The sequence below is a fragment of the Haliaeetus albicilla genome, chromosome 16, assembly GCF_947461875.1.
Source record: "Haliaeetus albicilla chromosome 16, bHalAlb1.1, whole genome shotgun sequence".
NCBI lineage: Eukaryota > Metazoa > Chordata > Aves > Accipitriformes > Accipitridae > Haliaeetus > Haliaeetus albicilla.
The window spans coordinates 18,261,588-18,284,285 of record NC_091498.1 but is presented as its reverse complement, the minus strand read 5'-3'; the positions used below and the strand labels follow the sequence as shown (position 1 = coordinate 18,284,285).

At 37.8% G+C, this 22,698-nt stretch overlaps 1 protein-coding gene across 8 annotated transcripts in view; it reads right to left on the bottom strand.

Moving 5' to 3' along the window:
• SOX6 (SRY-box transcription factor 6) overlaps positions 1-22,698 on the bottom strand; it is a 382,363-nt gene that overhangs the window by 99,195 nt on the left and 260,470 nt on the right. For 6 of the 8 annotated variants that reach the window (XM_069803757.1, XM_069803759.1, XM_069803760.1 and 3 more), the window contains one exon: positions 3,570-3,693. In XM_069803757.1, coding sequence (XP_069659858.1) covers positions 3,570-3,693 — 124 coding nt within the window. The remainder of the gene's footprint in view (positions 1-3,569; positions 3,694-22,698) is intronic. The other 2 variants (XM_069803754.1, XM_069803756.1) reach the window with 1 other exon arrangement.

Genomic DNA, 22,698 nt, shown 5'->3' with positions numbered 1-22,698 from the left:
ACCCACCAGTTCCAAGTAGTAAGTATAGTGGTCACAGTCAGAAAGCCAGTGCAGTTGCTTTGCTGTACTTGGAATGTAAAATAATTATATTAACTGTGTAGCATCTCTAGGCAAGTATTAGCTTCCTAACAGCTGCCACTCTTAGCTTCCTACTGGAATAAGTGGCAACCCCCACAACCAGGTACTCTACGAGGCTCGTCAAGTGCCTGCAGGTCAATAGTCACAACAGTCATTTGAGATGCACAGTGCCCTAAAGTTTTAATTAATCCAGTATACAGTATAAATACTGAAATATGTATAAAAAATTAATTAGGTGGTCTATGCAGCTCTGATTTCTCAATTAGTACTTACCATGCCGGAAAATTATATTACATGACTTTGAGATACATAAGGAAGCATGGGACTTTGGGGATTTTTTTCTAATGTAATTATTACTTGTCATCAGCACTTGCTAACTTTGGCCTGTTTCACCTCCTAGAGTTCCAAATTATGGGGGGAGGGCTACAGCCACCTCATGTTATAGATCCTGCCAGGCAATAAGAAACTCTGTCCTGTTAAGCTTTAATACAAATCATAGCTGTATATCAGCAATTCATTGAGATTTCTATTCATAATGACTTTCTGAGCTCAGGAGTTCAGGAGCAACTAACTGTCTATGTGCTGGAAGGGCTTCAGAATCTACTTAACTGTCCTCTCTTCTAGAGGTCCTTCCACTGAAGGCATGATGTAGTGTACCTTGGTTTAGGAATACTATTTTCTTACTTCAAGGCATAGAGTTTAAGTGCAGATCTGCAGCAGTATTTGGTAACTGCCATCTTGGCTTTGAACTAAACAGCCATGAAATTGGTTCCCACTTAGCCCATGAAGGTATATCTGCATGGACGTGGGCACATAATCATACCCCGGCTTGTGCACCAAGGCAGGACTGCTCATCTTGGCTGCACTGCCACACTAACACTGATATGCCACTTCCAACTTGGAGTTGGCTTATATCTAGCCCATTTTGCACGCAAAGCAAATAAAGTCACTGTGCGCACACAATATTTGACATTCCCTAAATGACACAGTCAGTTTCAAAAGCACTTAGTTCCCACAGCTCCTGTCCTGAAATCCCTCTCACTGTATTTTCTGAGTGTCAAGGAAAACTGGCACTGTCAAAGCTTAGTCTTGCCTACATCAAACTAGAGTAAAATGAAACAGAAATGAAATGGGCAACCAAAAAGAAAATGGTAAGTATCTGAAGAGTTAATCCATCTCCTATCTTTCCTCAGAAGTATGAGTGAGTCTAAACTGACAGTTCTAGAGGTGAAAGTTTCATTTCTCACAAAAGTAGAAGAGTACAGGTAGTAGCAGTCAAGTTCATAAATATTCCTCAGAAATGACTTTGAAGAACCCTCTCTATGAAAGAGTATAGCTTAATCTCCAGTTTCATTAATTCCTTAACTACTGTGCCGAGAGTGCCAAAAATAGGAATTAATCAATACGAAGTGTAGTTACAGCAGTTTTTTTATCATGGTGTCTCTCCAACAGAAACTACTAACCTGCCCAGCTACCTTTGCCACACATGCTGTAGAATTTAATAAATATATTAAATATATAGATATTCTTATTTCTTGCAAGCCATTGGGTACAATCAGATCATTGTGACTTCTGGTCCTTACTAGCATCAGCTGGATATAAACCACTAACATACTAGCAAACAGCTTACCTGTGTTCTGAGATATCTAGGCCTTGATTTCTGTCTGCACTTCAATCTATTAACATTTGTTATAGATCTCTTTTTCTGCATTCGGGCAAGTAAAAAAAAGCCCTAAAGCTGTATCACCTTCTGCTATGAGGTCAACAGGATCACAGGTAAAGCAGTATAAGCTCAATGAAGTGTTAGCATAGGTACTGTAAGGAACAGTTTAAAGTAAGTGCAGAAATCTGTTCCTGTGCGGGAAATCATGCTGGTACTCTTCTTCTTGAGTCATTATTGTACCAAGTAGCCTACAGAGCCAAAATCAACACGATGTGATTTGACATATCACCTTTCAGGGGGAAGCACACCAGCAGCTTAATCATTAATAGTCACTATTCAGAAAACATTTCAGATTAAAAAGGGAAAAACAAGGAAACTAAAGCACATGCTTTCTCTTGTCTGTGAGAAGAAAGGTATTAGCCAGGGTGTTGTAGACAATTTCCACAACTGGCAACTCTTACATCTTTGGAGACAAAATATTCTTCACTTTGGTTCCCAACTGTTGTGAGGTGGTGATGTGTGTGAATAACCATCACCCTGTGCCATCTAGAGCTAGTTGCCTTTCAGAGCTCCATTAACTGGTTCCTGCGTACAATGCACCAGTTTGTCAAATTGGAAAAGAACTTTGGGATTTCTAAACCTGAAGGTAAGAGAATAACTGGACAAAGATTCTGTGTTTAAACAGGAATGTCTCTAGACTAAAGAGGCAGAAGGGAGTGGGAGAAGCGGAAATGCTTGCTGAAATCCTGCTTGGCCTCACTTCATCTAATATTAAGTAAACTCACTAGAAAAGATTTTAGGTTCAACCTGGCTTTTAATTAGTATGCTGTTTACATCATCTGTTATGAGGCTTTCCTTTGGATTTGACCCTGCTCCTGCTGCAGTCAACAGCAAAACCACCACCAACATCAGTGGGAGCAGGATCAATGCTTTACTTTGTACATTTCATATTTAATGTCAAAAAAAGAAACTGGTATTTACGTTTTGTAGTTATTAGTTATCAGGTTAATATGCTAAAGGCAGCTTGACAGCGAATACTATTAATGAGCAAAATAAGGTTGCTGCTTCTCAACTGAGGTCACTTACAAAGAATGTACAAATGAAAATAAGGTTAACTTTTATTTACTTAACTATCTTCCTACATTGAATTCCTTTGGCAATGTGTCTTTAAACATTTAAAGCCCTGTTTACAAGGAGGCTCTGAAAGTAGCTTCAAACCATTATATCCCTAATTGAATTCCCCAGGAGTCCTGTAAACTTGGAGGAAAAAAGAAAGAAATCATAACATTGGCTAAATCATCTCAAAACATATTTCACCGCAAGGTTATGTGACCTGTTACAAGTCTGAATGATGACTGGGACTGAACTACTGAAACCTTTTATTATTCAGATTGAAATCAAACAAAAAGTTGCCCATTTGAAGCCTGCTAATTAAATTATACTTCCTCTGACTTTTATCACTAATTAAGAGTAAGAATTTTGGCACAAAAGACAAGTATACTGAAGATAAGAGAATTAATTAAAGATACGTAGCTTTTGTATAATGACATGGGGCAGACCAGATGCAAATTACTTGGCGAGTGGGCCAATATATTTAGAGCAAATGATTTTTTGGGAAATAAAGGTAAAAACCCCATGATGTTCAATAACCAATATTCCATCCACCCCCTTCAAACCAGAAGGTTTTTTCAAGTGGATTTGCAAAACTCCACATAATTTCCAAGCAGCTACGCCTGTTGTGTAATATCATCTATACGAGACAGATCACACAAGAAGCTACAGTTAATATCTTAAAATGTTAAATAGCTTCACATCCCTGACAGCTTACCTGGCTTGTAAGTTATTCCTGGGGGGAAGAGGAATCCCTGCTGGGCTGCAGCAGCCGCTGCCAGCGTCCGCTGGTCGTGTGGAAAAATTGGGATCATGAGCGGAGGCATGTGACCCTGAACCTGCTAAACAGAAGAGAGCCTCTGATCAGAAATAGCACAAATTTGTCTTGACAGGTATTTCTCCAGTACTGATAGTGTTCTTGTGTTCACACAGTCCCACAGAACCTTCGCCTTAATGTAATCCCTGCCAATTTCACATTATCACATCAAAGCCCTCACTAACATTGTTTTCCCTCAGTGTCAAAGGTGTAACAGTCTCAGTGAACTGCACGTTTTCCTATTTCTTCCCGGTTCTCTTTTTTTTTTTTTTTTTTTTTAATTAATATTCCCTGTCCTGGCACAAGGTAAAAAGGTACAAAACCTTTCTAACACACCACAGGTTCTTTAAAAAGAAAAGTGGTAGGTATTTCCGTTAATTTTTCACAAGCTTTCTCATCTTTGGTCACAGACAGCAGTGACAAGCATTTTAGAAATAACCTAACAATGCAGTAGCTACTTTGAGGTTCAAATTTTAGTATCCTTAGGGCAATTTTAATTCTGAGATCTTACAACGTTATATTGTTCATATACACACACACACACATATATATATATATACACAAACAACTCAGGTATGTTATTTCAAAATCTCACCACAGTATTAAATAGTCTTCTAGTCAACACCCCAGCTCTTAAGATTTAAGGCCCCAACATCTTGGCTCCCAATTAAACTAACATCCTTTGCCATACACACCTCACTATAACATATAAATTGCTTGTCTGTCTAAGCAGTTTTACAGCTTTATGCACTATCATGTAGCTTGGTAATTATAGAGCTGTATTCAGAGACCATTTCAGAATAAAAACTACTATATCAAATTTAATTTGACCTTAATAAATGTATCAAAAAGCACAAACATGCAAAAGCAAAACATTCTTCACCTTATACCAGCATTTGTATTCAACATATAGAAAACAGGAGATATGATAGAATCATATTCGTTAAAACCACAGGTTAATTTCCTAGTTCCTTAATTTATGCTACATGTGTTTCAGAGACAGTGGCTAGGATCACAAGGAGTTTTTATCCATCATTCCTTAACCCGAGAAGTACCCAAGGGTTTGACTATGATTTTTCTGATTAGTAGTTAAGCAAACATATAACGGTTTATATATCAAAGCTAGTAAATGTAGGAAGAAATTGGGGGGTTAGGCAGAAAAAAAAATTTTGCCCTCATCCTACCATAAATCAGTGGCATTAAATACTATTAAAAAGTTAAAGTACACTTCAAGCAATTTTTTTTTCATTTAATTCCTAAAAAACGTTTTTGGTCAAATCCCATATGTTGACCTATGACATTGTTTAAATAGTGCCAAATTTTCTTGTCATATCCCCATTACTTTCACAACCATTGATGCAGTGCAGAAATGCTACTGTGTGTGTCTATGAGGGTTAATTTACCAACAACTCTTCTCTTGGGAAAGCCCTAAGATGTAGGTTAATAAAGGTCAAGCAAAAAATAAACACTTTACAGTATTTTTTTTAATCCATTTCTCAGGAAAACCAACTTATAATAAAAAGGTCTTTGTGCAATTACTGCCATGGCACTGGGGCGTGAAAGAAACTAGCTTTGAGCAGCTATTTCTCTCATTTTAGCTGAGGTAAGCCTGGCTGTGCGTTTTAGGATATGACTTAAACTTGGTTAGATTGGAGTTGATCCCCATGTGCCCAGCACAGGCATTTACCTCTGATAAAATGGTGCTGGGTTTGCTGTGTGGTGTTCCTTTACACTGGCTCTACAGGAGTACAGCAAGTGAAAACCACAGGTTTTGTCTGATAGAAACAACTCTAGGAAATATTGGAAGGAATTCTACGCAATACAACTTACAATCATTTTCAGTAGTTCCCAACTACAGTCTAATCAAATGGACCCAAGACTTAAGAAATATCCCTTTTAATCACCACACACAGAAAATATTTCCATGGCGTTGCAAAGGTACAAGACACCAACGCGATCTCACAAGACACAGAAGAGATCAGAGTGAGTACTGTGATTAGAGTGATGATGCATACATACCCATAGCAATACTTAGCACCATAGTGTCACATAATCATTTGAAACATATAATAACCAAATCCCTCAATGGTTCTTGCCCAATGCAGTCCTGTAGAGTTGGACCCACTCCACCATATCCAAAAAGATTTTTTTTTAACTGTCAAATAAAAGCAATTTGGTAAGTGTGGAGAAATACCACTGTATGTTCTGGCTATCTGCTATTCTTCCTTGAAATACCACTCTGAATGCTGGATCAGGTCCTCAGCCTATATAAATCAATGTAACTTTGGCTAAAGGTGGCTTACATTTAGAGTGTTTTGAGTTTACACTTGAGAGTTATACAGGTTGAAAAAAGCCCATACTGAATGGTAACCATTCCCTCCCATGGGTCTTCCCTCTGGCACATAGTAAATACTATTCCTAGGTAAATGTTGGTTTCACCCAGAATTATTATGTACATAAGTGTCAATTTTCAGCACAGGTCAACTGAAAAGCACAAATAAGCATTAAAAAGGAAGAGAATGTACAAGTATCACTGGTTACTGAATTATTAAAGATGTAAAATAAATGTCAAAAAAACAGTAGACACCTTCATTTTGGACATCTTTTCTTCCTGAGGTTTTTATTATTTTTTATTTTAATTTTTATTTTTATTTTTGTTTTACTGAGGGGGGAGAAATTGGGAGGAGGGGTTGATGGGTATACTTCATAAAATCGGCTACATGCCCAGAAATTTTAATTGCTGAGATGTTCCTCAGGTCTTTCTGAAAACCAAGACTGTACCAGATGCCCGAGAAACACTCCGACTCTGTCTCTTCCCATTCGTAAAAATAGCGTATTGTTGGATCGGCACTTTCCCCTTTTGTCTCCTCTGTGCTAAGTTGTTGATGATGCCATTTTTTGCCATCTGCCCCAGAGCTTCATTAAAGATACATGAATGGACTAACTGGGCTGCTATCTTGTGAGGAACAGGTGCTATTGTTTGTCCCCGAAGACTTGCACTAAAGATCTCACTCAGAATACTTGAGAAAGAGCATCTGCAGCAGTCAGTCAGAGAGTAACTTGGCAGAGCCCGTACTATGGGCTAATATGCAAACAGTGACACTCAGGGGGACTCATTTTCTCTTTCATGAAGATTATTTATTCTTTTTTGTGATGGGTAGTAAATGTTTGGTTTCAAACAATTCTGCCAGTCTATATCTTTAGCTGAACTGTACAAACCCTGGAGGAAACCTGGGTATATTCTTTCCAAAATTCCGTTCTGCAACCTAGAGTAAAATCATCTCTTATATAAAGCTACCTCATAAAATTAATCTTTGTTTCTATACAACAAGCTCAGGTTTAACTGTGTTAAACATGAGAAGCCACCAAGATTAGGAAACTCTTAAAAGGTAGTGTGCCATTCCTTTAATATCCCATCACAACTCTGACGGCCCTTGGGAACTGATTACAGCACTTCCTTGCCTGACATCTAAGTCAGGAAGCAACTTTAGAGCAAATCAGCCCTGATTAGTTCAAGAAGCAACTTCCAATTTGATTCTCCCTGAAATAATAAAAGCTGGTGGCCTGTTTGATAAGCTAGGCAAATCTGCAGTGCTTTGTCCCACAGTCATGTGAATGCTAATCTCAGAAGTTGGCTGGGCAATCCTCCTTGTTAAAAAGTCATTGATGGTTAGTGTTGTGCATGGCAAATGGAAGCCAAGGGGATATGTCATACAAAAATAATGCCTTGAATGAAAACGGTCTGCCTCTTTCGGATAAGGAACACAACACATTTAGTGAGACTAAGGAAGAGGAAGGGTTCTGTCTTTAAAAACCAAAGCTGCCTCTACGACAACTAACATTGCAGCTAGAGAAATAAAGGCATTCAGAGAAAAGGATGGCAGCAGTGCAAGCAAAAAGGCAGCTCACACATTTCTGCTTAGCTGTGAGGATCAAGAGCAGAAGTGAAACCCACTCTATAATGGTGGCAGAATTCCTCGCAAACTTTTCAAGATCAAATTGACAAGTTGCTTCTCTGTTGCACGGTTTACTTCAATAAAGGGGAGAATTAAGTGCCATCTTTTTGAGAGAGAGTAAGCACAATCTTTATAATATTTCATCCCTTCCTGAAAGCTTTTTTTTTTTATTATTACAACCAACACTAGTATAAAACAGTGTGATAGGCTAAATATGCTCTAATTGCCTAGAATAATCCAACATCGCTATTTAAAACCATTGCCCCCTACTTCTTTCACCAATAAAATCTCTGGACCCTGTTCAAAACTTGTAGAAATCTTGAGATCTGTATTGAATCTAACAGACTACTCCAGCGCATGTTAGCTGAGAAACAAATCTTTGAATTTACTGAATTGACTTTTTTTTTCTTTAGTATAGGATGTACAGTACCTTTTGTCCTTGTGCTGTTGCAGCCTCTGTGAGAACCTAATTCATTCATAGACACGCTTAAACTTTTCATGCTTTAAACTTGAATTTCTACCTAAGATTTTTTAACTTCTAGAATAATTGGTATAGCTAGACTACAACTTTAATCTGTCCATGCAGTCATTAAGCTTTTAATTTCCATAATAAAAATGTGTTTGAAATTTTCTACTCTCTCTCTTAAAAACTACAGTGTAATAGAAGAGTTTCCCAGGTAACGGCAGTGTATCAAGTAAGAATGTGCATTTTCAGAATGCTCAAAATACATATTTATATGATAGAACATAATGACTTTAACTGATAGCTCCACAGGTTACATTTTAGGCTGATTCATTTTAAAAATCTTAATGGCACTGAAAGCAGTGTTTGTGCGCCCAGTACTACTACTGCAAGTTTTTTAATACCCTGCATATTATATGTATTTACCTCATCTGCATTTTAAATAATCTGTATATAAAACATGGCACTATTATTTTTATACCACTATTGGAATTTTATTTATTTCAATAACTGGTGTATGTTTTTCTTGTTCTTTGTAAGAGAAGAACTATAAGAAGTTTTGTTAATTTGAATTTTATTTTGATTAAGTCATTTTGGTGACTGTGCAAGAAAGCAAGCACCACGTTGCATAAAGAAGTAGGAACTTCTTCTATGAATACTTACATATGTGAAAGTCAGTGGGATCACTTAAATGCTTAAAAGAAGCTACGCAATAAGATTTTTGCAGGTTTGGGCCCAAATCTCCTCCCGAAATGTGCCACTACCGTAATGAACTCATGTCATGACCGAGCACTTTTCTGGTCCCTAAAATGATCTATTCAGAAAAACTGCAGAAGAACTGTACTGAAAAAAATAAAAAAGGTCTCTTTGGTTATAATTTAATGGTCTGGCTGTTTGGTTTATGCTGTTCTGATGAAGCAACGTGACTGTAAGGCTGGGTTAACTGACCAGTTCAGTTATAACGGATCTGGCCACTTTGCGTGCGGGTGGTGGCTGGGCCTTTTGTTCTGAGCTCAGAAGTATAACTGATGAATCCTCAAGGCCTTGAATTAATGCACCATCAATGCCTAACATTCTCTAATGTAAAGATAATATGTGAGAGTGGACCCAAACGCTTAAGTGAGAAATCCCTTCTAGCATGAATAATCCCAGGGAAGGAACTGTGACTGCGCCTGGAGAAATGGCAGCTGAAGAAAGGTGGGCTCCAACAGACCCAAAGTGAGCATGCAGGCACTACAGCATAGCTAGGACACTGAAAATCACGTTGACAGAGCTCTGACACCGAAAATTATTCAGAGGCTACTTTCTGATCCTGTTAGCAATATAGAATCACTGGAGCTGTATCTATATAGGGAGGTATATTCTGTTCTAATTTATCTGCCATCTAATTATCTACAGTCTAATTGAAAAATATTTCCTCTCAGTGAAAGTACATGAGCCACAAAGAAAATGTCTGCCAATGAGATCCCAGGGGAAGTGCTGGCAAATAAACTGTAAAAAAGATACCGTAGACTTGCAAAGTGAGAACATTTCATACGGGAAATACTAGGAAAAATATGTAGCCCACTACTGAATTTGTAAATGGATTGTAACTGCTATTTTCTTTCTTTTCCCCTATCATTTTTTCCATTTGTCCAATGCTTCAGCATGATTTGGAGATTTAAGTCTACTGCAGTGGCCACAACATTAATGTGAAAATTGCAGCCATGATCATAGAGCGAAACAGAGCATCCTTATTTTTTATTATTTCTTCCTCACTACTTTGAAACTTTAAATGAACTAAACTTAAATTCCATCTACTTGGGCCATAAAGAAGGGAGCAACAGAAAAACACTACCAACCACACTGAAAACAGAATAGTTTTAAACACTAGCTCTCATTTCATTTCTATTAGCCTCTCACTGTATTGCCCGGCTTTTATCTAGCTCCTTGACTACCTGGAAATACAGAATTCAACTAAAGATGATCTCATGAAGTTAAGAGTATGATAAATGGTAATTAAATCTATTTAAATTGTCTGTATTTTAAGAAACTCTCACTAGGAGGGATGGAGAACATCTCTGCTATAGAGAAATAAATAAAACATGTTATGCAAAAGTGAATTTATAGTTCATTTGGAATTAGAGATCTACCACCTTTTCAATCCATAGAAATGCATAATCTTGTCAATTAAATATTATTGTTAAGGTCTAGTAGTATGTTAAAATCACTTTAAAGTGCAACTAAGGAAAATTCATGTGTGTTTATTACTCCTTAAGGGTCTATTAGTGGGTATTTTATTCAGATTTGTGTTGTAAAATCTGCATAAACTCAGCATATTGTTATCCCCATGTGTGCATTTGTTTGGTTAAAGCATAACAGCAAATCTCTATTTCTGCAACTTCTGGAAAAGTCAAGAGAACTAAAACAGTCCTAATTTTAATCAGATACAAACAGTTATTTCTACAGAAGTGAAGAGTTGACTATTATGCAAATCGTCACAGTTAGTGGTCACCAAGCCATCACAGAAGACTGAGCAAGTCAATTATTTCAGATATTTCCAAAGACTAGTGAAGATGTATGTTTCTCATTTGCACCTTGTCTTATTCATGCCAAAATAAGAAAAATATTGCAGCCTAATGATACTTGTTGATATTTTATATACGGAAGCTCCATTACTTCAGCTCAAATCTAAATATAAATTATGTCAGAAATTCCTTATTAGCTTATGTTTTTATGGTGATATCAAAATGTGCAAGATTTTTGGAGTACATCATTGAAAGTTCCTATTGATGGAAAAATTTAGAGCAAGAGAAGCCTTAAAATTTGCATTTCATATTGGTGCTTTCAAGCAGAGTTTTCCCCCCACATCCTTTCAAGAGAGTTCTTTTTTTGAATAGTAGCCATCACTCATTATTAACATGAAACTAATTCCCTCAATAGAAGGGCTTGCAATGTACAGTATAAAAAAAAAAAAAAATCACCTAATGCCACCACACTGATGATTGCTAAAGGAAGGATTATCTTTCACTTTAAAGAATAGCTCCAGCAGAACTGGGAATGAAAACAGAAACCTCTTTCAATGCCTCTGATCAAAACTTATTCTGCCCTATAGAGGTAAAAAAGGTAAAACAAAAGAACAGGTTGGGGTTTTACCATTATATTAAACAAAGAGAATATATCTGAAATCCAGGGGGTCACTGATGCTAACAGGAGTTCTGCCATTTTATTTCACTATGGGAAGAATTTCTTCCTGATCAGCACATTGGTTTTAAAGCTTTCTATATTTTCAGTGATATTCCAAGGTTTGTAACTATATTGTATGGTAACCATATAAGCACTCGGAGCTTTTGAGTACTTTACAATTATTAATTAATTCAAGCTCAAAGACCCATTCAGAGGACAGGATTACGTCTACAGTTTACACAGGAGGACACTCAAAGAGGCCTTGCTTTCTTTTTCAGTCGCAGAAGTGACAACGCATAGTGGTTAGAAACCAATTCTATTGTCATCGGCTGCTTGTAACCTTTACACCTTGCCGCACAATTGTGTGAAGAGCTACCCAAAGTGCAGAGCTAGGGCTAATGAGGGACATGCTCTGATGAAAAATCAGAATGAGGCAGCTATAAAGCAGGGCCATGCCAGCGCTACGCGGTTTAGCCCTTGAACACTTGTATACTGGCAGGATACAACGGTGGAGGTGAGTCCCGGGTGTGAAAAGGAGACACTGTTCCCATCCCCCCCAGGCCTATGGCTGATTTCTTGAGGTATTTACTCCTCTCTGAATTTAGTCTTTATCATAGAGACAAGAGTATCGATATTTTTCCTCAAGCCTAAATGGATAATATTCAAGAGGCTATGTCAAAGGAGGTATTCACACCTAGTGAGAATATTCTTGCTTCTGTACAATTTTGAAAGAGATTTAATGCAGAATAGTAGCCTAGATAACTTCCAGAAATCACATGATGTTTACAGAGTGTCTAGATTGAAACACAAAGGGTTACCAAAGGCAATTATGTGGAGAACTAGTTTAATGCAGAAAGCTCCTGTGTCTAGAGATCAAAGTCAAATCGGAATACTGATTGCATGCAAAAATTAATTTGTTCCATCTCTTCCTAGGATTCCTCAGATTTTGACACGATCTGACCATCTTTACTCAGAAAAGGCTCCAAGAAACTGGCGTGTTTGCACAGTATGACTGAGGTGATTGCCACCACTAGGTATACAGTAATTATTGCAGATTTGGGAGTAAGCAACAGAGAGTTTCTAAACTTCCAGCGACATACACACAGCTTGCTTCCTTCCTATGCCAACTGTGTCTGGCTCAGATCAGTTATACTGGCTCCTCAACTTTCTACAGCATTTACGATTCATCTACAAAAACACTTGGAAAGAACAAAATCATTAAAAAGGTAAAATAAGGCAGAAAACCAGGAAACTCATATTTAAAAAGAGCATGAGGTATCTCCTGTCCAGCTTTGGCTGCTAAAGTTCCAGCAGCAGCTACACTTCAGACATAAATCCACACTGCTGCGCTGCCTTTTCTGCAGAGGATCCTGATATTCAAGAAGGAATGCCAGTCTTCCCGTTTGCTGGTTTTCCCCGGTTTGTCAGAACTCCGCGTTATTTAAAGCCCGCTTTCGGCTTGCAAATAGCTCCTTGCCATGAATCCTATGATCACACTCAGGTTAGAGTGGGGCTGCTTTCAAAGTTGGGCTCTTTTCTTCAGTTGCTCCTGCCAATCGGTGGGAGTCGATAGCACAAAGCTGTGCTGCAATTCCCGTTCTGTCTGCCTGGCGAACCTGCGGCGAAGGGCTGGCTCCTCTGCAACCCGAACGTGCTGGAGTTGGTGCGATGAAACGCACGGGCAAATCTACATAGAGTTACGGGGCAATAACAATGGCCCTTTGTCCAGCTGTGGCTGCTCCCCCTGTGCAGCCAGGCCTTATCTGCTCAGGAAATGCCTGCTTTAACTGACAGGTAGGAGATTAAATCTACAGCTGCCGAAACACAATCTCCACTCTGTTAGATAGGCTTTCATTGAAAAGCACTACAAACACATAATTTGTTTATGTTGTACCAGCAATCTTTGACAAAGCAGACTGTCTAGCTGAGACAAATGTGGTTAAACCCATTTATTGTATTATTTCTGCTACACAGAACAAGCTCTTAAAATGTAGAAACTAGACAAGGCACAAAGCTCTAGCTGTCTAAAGAAATCAAGAATAGATGACTTCTTGTTACACTAGCCCCCTTTACACAGCGTAGCATGTTTCCTCCTGGAAAACATCCACTGTGATTTCTTTCTTTTCTTTTCTGTGCCCCCCCCCCTTTTTTTTCTCTTCTTTAAAGTGGGTGGTTCAATGATGTTTATGTTTCCAGGTTTTAAAGTTTCTTTTGTTTTCTTTAGCATCAATAGATATAAAATAACTAAGTCAGTCAAAGGATGCCTTCAGATTTAAGAAACAAGGGAATAGTTTTGAGAGACTGCTTCTCAAAGAAAGAATAATTTTCCAGACACACTGTCTGGTCTTCCTGACTTAATGCACGCTCAAATAGAAGTTTTGCCTGACTAATGAATGCTGGACTGACACCCCCCCACCCCTTCTCTCTCTGTTTTTTAATCATCAATCACGTATTTCTCAAAACATTACTTCATTTTTGTTACACCTTCTGCCTTATTTTAAAATAATATTGCTGGCTGTTTATTTCAAATGAAAGGCACGGGGAACTGATGAATTAAGTGTTTATAAATCTGAGTTTTCAGATTGAAAACAACCTTTTTCATAATGCAAAGGCTTTATAAGAAAAACCTGTCTTTTAGCCCTAGTTTCTTCTGGCAATATATTACTCCTAGGAAACTCCTACAAGAACTAAACGGGTACTATACACTGAGCAGGAGAAGAGCAATGTTCATCTCTCAGGGGGAGAGCCTCAAAACCTCCACTTACTTCAGCGGAGCAGGACACACTCCCGAGAACGGAGCGTGGCCCATACCAATCTCTGCTTTCTATATTTAAGACTCTGTTCTCCAGCTGATCTGCATATGCAACTCCAATTAGTGTTACTGGGAGTTGTGTGCACACACAGATGTGCTTAGCGACTGGCATATTAAAACATCCCTTCGCTCTGATGAAATTTAATAAATGAGTTTTCCCAGTGTTATTACTATAGATGCTCAATAAGGAACATCTTATAAATCACAGAATTGTTGCTCTAATGGTTAACCGTAATTAAAAGGAAAAGAAATAGGAAGAGTAGTCAACATCTTAATGTTTTATCATTCACATTACTTCTGTAACCCTCTTGCCTCTCCTGAGGCATTCTCTTACATACCCTTTTGCAGCATGTTGGTTTCTGTATTATTTTATTTAACCTTAATCACAGCATTCATCTCTGGATTTGAGAGGAAGCTGTACGGACCTACCATACGAGCTGCCACTCAGAACATTCAGTTTGGCATAAAATTAAAAAAGTATGCAATAAACTGGCTGAATCCATAGGGAATCCCTCAAACGGCATGGATAATGAGGGGAATCCATAACAGACATAAACAAACCCAGAAAGATGTCTGGGGCCAACATCATTATGTAAGATATATGCCCAAGATGTATGGGCATACGTTTGAATGTTCAACTTCAAACTCAGCCTGTATTAGATTGATTGAATCTCAGCATGGGGTTCAGTTAATAAACAACACTTGCCTTTGGAAAATATTTGGGGCCAAAATCATGTATTATAGCTAGGCACCTACTACATGTGGCACTGAGATACCCTCCTACCTTAAAGATTTGTTAAAACAGGGTGGTAAAGAAAATTAGAAATCCATACTATCAGAGGAACAGATAAAATTTTCAGGTTAAGTGGCACCACTCTAAAGACAGTTGTTATCCACAGACTGTACCTCAGTCTATGCACCAGGGGCATATGAATAGAATTCACATTAAAAATTAGAGACCAGTATGAATCTTTGGGCTTTGATTCACACTTCCCATGTTTTTTAAACATGTTACCCATATTCTCATAAAGGATACAACAATAATGCTAGCAAATCTTTTTGGTAATTATTAATTTCACTGTAGAATAGCTTTTTTGCTATGCTTGGCTTGTTAAAAAAATGCATTTTGCTCACCTCAGGGTACACCATTAGCCTGCATATTTGCTCTTTTCCTTTTTTCCAGGTTTTGTTTAAAAATTCTTCTTAAACCTGTATATTAATCACTGCTCAGAGGGTGAAAGAATTTGCAGGAGCAGCTGAAGCGCTACTTTTTTTCCAGAGTAGGAACTAGTTAGTGCTGACACTTTTTACATGCATTGGAATAGGAATGAAAGAGGCACCGAGAAAGGAGAAACACAAAAATTAAGAATAAGGATGAGGGCTGACTTGGTGGTACAATCAAAGTCCAACATATCCATCTAACATAATAACATCTCTCAAAACCGTGAGCTGCAATGGCACGCCCTAGTGACAGCCAGACCCAGAAAGTAAGTTACCCTTGGCATAATTTTGGTCATTTGGTCAGGTAGTAAGAAAACAAGAGAAGGAACCCTGCAAAAATGCCTATCGAAATAGACTTCCAAAATCAGAGAAGACAAAAAGCTTCTTTTGCTAGCTCTGTTCAGTCTTACATCTGTGTTTACCGGTAAGCCACTGTGCTCCATTCTGAAGCTCTGGTTTAGGGTTCAACTATATAGGAAACAACCACACAGTGTTTCAGTATACGTATTTGTAGCACCTTAGTTCTTCTGCACTACATCCCCATGTGGACAATGTTCAAGCACATGACGCCTTTGTGGAAATTTACTTACTCACTAGGAGGAGATTACTCTTAAAAAGTATGCACTACGGAATTTAGTGTGTAGTACATGCCATTGTAAAGTCACACATCTTAACAAGCAGAAACTTTCCTATGAGACATTTTCTTAAAGTGAAAGTGAATGTGTCTCTCTGTATAAATACATAAGTGTATAGATATGCTTATATGGTTTATATTATGAAGAGAAAAGCATATTCTACATATATACGCATGTACATATATAATATACAGATATGTGTGTATATATGTAGAATACATATTTATATACACATACGCATGTATTTTGTATAAAAATTTTTAAATATACATATATATACACACACACACGTAGGTATATATATGTAGAATATGCTTTCCTCTTGTTTTCCAAATCCCTTACTTGGGATTTCCGTATTCTTAGACCCATCTGGCTATACAACTTGCTTACTGCAATCCTGGATAGTCACCATTTGAATGACTTCCTTGGACACACAAAACCTCTGTTTCTAAAATGCTTACTCTGGGAAGACCACCTCTATCTCTGTAAAGACATACTTTGAGCACGATACATTTCACAGGTTTGCTGCTGAGTGAAGAAGTCAGTGAGCCAGCTGGGCTAATCATAGTGGTAGACAACTTGAGTAACAAAAAAAAGTCATTTGGAAATCACTCTATGACTCACATCTATTATTGCTGGATTTCTTTCTGTCTCTCTTCTATTTATCAAATCATTTCTTTCTCCTTCACTTAATCTTTTCATTCCTCACCTTCAGTCTCTTTGCAAAACTCGTAGCATTCACTCTCACTTCATCTCTTCTGGAGAGTATTTTTTGTATGTACAAGGTAGCTATCCGGCAGTAAATTCTCCTTTCTAGGCCACCAATACCAAGAAAGTAATGCCCAAAAGTTGCCAATAAACTTCTATCATGAGGAAAGAGACCATAGTGAAGTACATTTGGCTTTAGGAAGGTCGTTGTCACAAATACAAGAAAAGCTTAGTCCTAAAAGTAGCACCATATCAAGGAAATGAGGACATCCACAAACATCTATTTTTTAAGATAGACACATGCAGCTGAAACAAATTAAAATCATGCTTTTCTAAAGCCTTCCTAGTGTACTCAAGGGTCTTCAGAGTAAACAGTGCTCCTCCCCAAACTCCCTTGTTTTGTTAGCATGGGCTTGTCTCCACTGTCTTTTCAGGTAAATAAGAGGTTCAGGATGTAATTTTCCATTTCAGTTTAGCGGCATTTTTCAAAATAATTTTTTGGTTGGGTTTGCTGGGGGTTATTTTTATTGTGAAAGCCAGTCTAACTCCAAAATTGCAACAAAAGAAAATACAAGAAAAGAAGATACCAATATAGGGTTTCTGAGATGTGAGGGCAAATGGGTTGAACAGGATTAGTGTGAGATGCACAGACCAACTAATCTGTACATTTATTTTGGACCACATTGGTATTGTACTTTTAAGAGAAATGGAGGGGAGAGGTGTGGAATTGTATTTTAAGGAAAACAGAGGAAGAGATTTTGCTTACTGTTAGGTCAGTAGTGTGCCTAAATGATTTAATGCTTAGATCCTGAAGTCCACATCCATGCTTTTTTAAATAGATCCAATAGTAATAATATCACACAGACATCCATCTGCTTTTTTTGTGGCTGAATAGAGTAATACCCACTGCACTTCCAACAGTACGTGCCCCAGAGCTGGCTGGTGCATGTGGTACTATACTATTTGCAGCTCTGTCACAAACAGCAGAGAGTACATCTAAGTCATCTCAGCATTCATATTGTATTTTTTCAGTATACGTCAACCTGATCTCGATTCTCTCTCCTGGAAGTCTGGCCCGTGTTCAAATCACTCATTCGTTTTCCATACTCACTGTGTGACCAGCTTTTGCTGTTACCAGTCGCTGCTATAACCTCTGTGCTATGCATAATAAAAATCTTTCCCATCTGAGTTGTCTGCCATGGTTACTGGAAATCTGCTGTATGTAGCATTCCCAAGAGCAGGAAAAGAAGGTACCTTTACTGCAATTGGATAATACCACCTCTTCTTTAAAAGGAACATCTACCCTCACTGAAACCACATCTAATGGTGACTGCTAAGCTACCCCCACCTCTCCAATCAAATTTATGTGAATTTGCATTTTGCTTTCTAGTGTTGCCATAATAACTGAAGTATATGTTCCTCTTCACTTTTCATCCCTTGCATCAAGGAAAAAACAGCTCCCTAATATTTCACAAAACTTCACCAGAAAATATAGCTAGGGTAAAAACTAGCTGATCACTGCCTACTTATGATGCTTTTTAACTGCGTTTGCATGTTAATTTATTGCATGCTTTGTTTGTAAATGTGCTTCTGAAATAAATGAAGCATTTACAAATATGATTAATCTACAGATTCAGAAGCACGCAATAAAGAAACAAATTACTGAGTGCCCTTGTCCTTTTTACACAGAAGCTAAAATACAACTTTCAAACATGTAAGACTGCCTAGCTTTATTTTTTCTTTAACTAATGTTGTTTTGAATGGAAGTTTTCAGCAATCAAATTTTCTCTAAGTTCCTGATTCCAGTTTCATTTATATCAGCGTAACTCAGAAGCAACTGCAACATATGTTGTAAACCAAGACCAGCGTAAACACTGTGTAGATGAGGTCAAAATAGGGCTGTTATTGTATGATTTTTAAAGTGCTCATGTAGATTAATATTCTCACCCTTTAACAGATTTAGGCACATCAGCATGAATACAGAAACGCAACAAGTTGAAAATTCAAAGTACATTTACTAGTGTATTTTATGCCGCTCACATTTTCAGCCAGACCACCCAGAGCAAAGAAAAGAAAAAGCCACAACAAAAAAAGCCCTCTGCATTGTTTGCAATAATATGGAAGGAAATTGAGTGTATATTCTCTTCTTCCTGTATTTTCCAGCTAGATTAAGCTGTTGTCTTCACAATTGCCTCCCAGCTGCTGTGACTTGTGAAAACAACAGACCCTGCTCTGTTGTCTGCAGAAAGCCTGGATTGTTATGAGTAACTTTATTGCAGGCACATGAGTGTGTTAAGACTTTAAAACACGCTCAAATGTCATGTGCACACCCAGTGACGGGCAAGAATAATTATGAAAAAACAAGAATTCTATGTCTACGAAACAGTGTCAGACAAAATGGGCCATTCATTGTGTTCCTTTGGGAATGCTCGGACTCTCCAGCCAGAAAACAAAAAAGGCACTTTTTTCCTGCCGTAGGCTGAATACTTAGCTTTGCCATCTGAGCCCTAAGAAAACATGGGCCCCCTCTCTAACTACTGGCTGGCCCGCACACAGTAAAAAGTATTAATGCCCCCCTTTTTTCCAGCAGTTCCCTCTGTGTAGGCTGCGGCCAATGTAAAGTCAATGCAAAGACAAAACAGTTTGCCTAACATTAGTAAAAAAAACATAACTCTCGTACAGTCTGAAAATCCCTCTGACACACAGAGGTTTTATTCTAAGGCATATCCCCTCCATCCTTCGGCAAGTTACCGTAGCTACTGTTAATGCTTTTAGCAGGTAATAACCGCTGCCTTCTGCTCGGCTTCAAGCTTTCTAGGAGTCTATAGACAAGCCCGACTGTGTACAACTGTTAAAAATTATTATCTAAAACTGCCTAATTTACTACTGTCTCTTTTCACAATTGCTCTTCCTAATCAGAATCCATCTGCCCCCAAAAGGATTAATACAAATGAAAATATAATATGGCTTAGCTCAACATCAGGTCATTTTGATATGAGTTTCTTCCTCACAGGTGGACCAACTCCAGTCTCATCTGAACAGTGATAAATTACAAGCAAATAAAAAGCTTTTTGTGTTATTTTTAATCATAATTTCTGTGTCAGAGACCATTTGACTAACACACATCTTTAAGCTAAGGGATCACATTTCTCTATATTTTCTTTTGACCTAGCATCTGTTCAGTGTATTCAGCTAAGTGTCTATACACCTTTAAATGAGGTGACCATATCAATTCTCTATTAAATCTGAGCACTGTTTTACTGAAATAGAAACAACCCACCATGACATGAAAAATCCTGGTACGCTACGCATAAATGGACAAGAATTATTTTTTTATGAATTTGGCCCAGTGTCTGAATATGGATTTGCAGGCTATTATTTAAGACATCTAGCATGGATTTTACCTTGCCGTGCTCAAAGCAGGCTAGGAAATGTGAAAACAATGGAACCATAATCCTTGAAGGGCTCTGGTGCATTTGTGTGTTCATATGGAGCAACAGAAGGGAAAAGGAAGGACGAATTGTACCTCCAACAATTTTATGGGTTGCTGTTTTCTTCACTAAGCCTTCTTACTCTGCGTAGATACTGTAAGTAGATTACGTCTACAGCTTTAAACGGGTTTTGAAAGGATATGGTGCTTTAACGTTAGCTTCTACCGTTCTGCAGGGCACAAACTGTCCTTTCTTATTTGTACAGTATATAAACAGCACCTAGCATAATAAGACACTGATTTGACTGGGGTCTCAACCAACTGTGCAAATATTAGTACTTGTAATATTATAATACGAGGTCATTACGGTTAATACTGGGCCATCCCAAGATATCCCAGGGGGATACATCAAAGATGAATGTGCACAGGTACATTGTCTGTCCTTTTCTAGAATCTAAACGAGAAAGGTTTCAGACCACTTCTTGTCACTCCTAATATGAAAGTACAGGGTTACCCTCAAACATGTATTTAAATCAGAAGCATACAGTACTATGAAATGAACCATCAGGCCATCCATGAATTTGTTTTAACAATCCAACAACATCACCATTTCTCATTCATCCACTTAGCTTAATTTTCCTACCATCACTTTCATTGCTGAGGTTGTCTCTATTAAGCCATTTTTTGTGCATCATTAACTTTTAACCAGGCATCGATAGCTTTATTGTTTAAATTGCGTATGACTTTATTTAACGTCAGCATTTCTTCTGGCTCCTGACATGAAGTCACATTTTATAACTAATTAAATTGATCCCTGGGAAGCAAAAGCCACTAAACGGAATTATTCGTACCCAAGTGTCAATATATTAAATCAAAGGGCTAATGAGTTGGGTCACTGCTTCTTTTATCTGAAAGCTACTGCAGAATAGAATTCATACTAACCTCTGCTTTCTGCTTTAACAATCAATTTTATTTAAAGCAAATGTAACTAATTAATAAATTTTGATATAGCTGTAAATACATTTAAGCCAGTTTTTACCACTTGCACACATGTTAAGGTCACTTTTTTAGGTGGAAAAAATTGGTTTGTTGATATAAGCTGTCTAAAAGTGTATTTTTTGAACTCCCATGTGTAAAGAACATTACTGCTAGGTCATAGGAAGCTTCCAAAATGACCTAAAAGGTGTTTTGTAAGTAAACGCGTTTGAGAACTTTTCAGTTTTCAGCCATTTCTATTATAGGCGTAAATCAAGATGAAAATTTGCCTCTTGGAACTGACAATACCGCCTAACGAAAGTGATTAAGAAATGACTAAATTTGTCATGTCAGCTTTTCCTATAGCTCTTGCAGCTGCTGAGTAATATTTTGGATGCTTTTGCTATTTACATCTGGACACTACTTTTAAAATTCATCACCTAATAATTCATACCACTCACAGAATTAGTCATAGTTCAGCTTTCTTTGACAAAATGCTTGTAGATGGTTCGAGAAAGCTATCTTTACTGAAGTTGTCTTCAACTAATCTGTTTACGTCCAGATTGTTTAAAAATATATTCTGAAAATCTTTCATGCCTCAAAAACACATTTTACCGCTGATTTGTTTTGCTTGAGATCCAATCAGTTGCTCTTATTTTGTAACATTTGGAGAGTTCCATATAGGCAAGTGCACTTTGACGCTTACTAATATTTATAAGCTATTTATAAGCTATAATTGTGCTTGAAGTCAAAGGCTATTAAAAAGAAAAAAAAAACCCCAACAACAAAAAGGGGTTGAATGTCATTGCCTTGCTTTGCTTGTGCAGGGAAACAAGGATGGGTGGGAACACACCTTCTGGTAGTAGCACTCTCAAATCATGACCTTGCGCCAACTCCTGCGAGCATGCAAGAAGGCAGAGGGCAGAATGGAGAGTCTTGGCTGACCCAACCAACTAATTTTTTGATGCGGCTTGCCAGACACATAAGGAGATCAGAAAAGAGGGTGAAATAACACTTTCTCTCATTCATTCATCCTCTTCCCCACAGCAAACAGGAGCAGAAAAGGAATGTGACTGAGTCACCACCAGCTCCCTAATCTACATCTAGGGCTGCACCCCTTACGCAAAACAAACTGTAAAATTATAAACTGGTTTAAAAGAAATATCTGAGCAACCATTGAAAGCAAGGCTGTGATTGTTCACTTTAAACTAATGGTTATTTTAACACATAATGGTGAATTAAAAATAGGATGGCAGCAATGTCCCTCTAAACCTCGGTTTTGTTGTTTTACCACTAAGATCAAATGCAACAGAAGGAACACCACAGATGTTTTTAAAAAATGCATGTTCTTGTACCCACACATCATTTGCTTTTTCAAACGGTAAATTAGGGGTTTTCGGCGGGCACAGTGGTTCCCTTATAAAACAACTTTAAATAGTCACTTTTATCCATTTATAAATGGATATGCTTTGGAGGGTCAAGTATGTGCTGTTGTTTCACACCACAAATGTTTTCTTTCGTTTCCAATGGTTAAATGTCATGAGAGCGCTTGACCCCACTACAGAACATCATTCAGTATCTGGGGGAAACCACAAATATGGCTGTACCTGTGGCTGGCATGAGATCATTTAAAAATAAAAGATCATTTCAAAAGTGGGTTTGGTA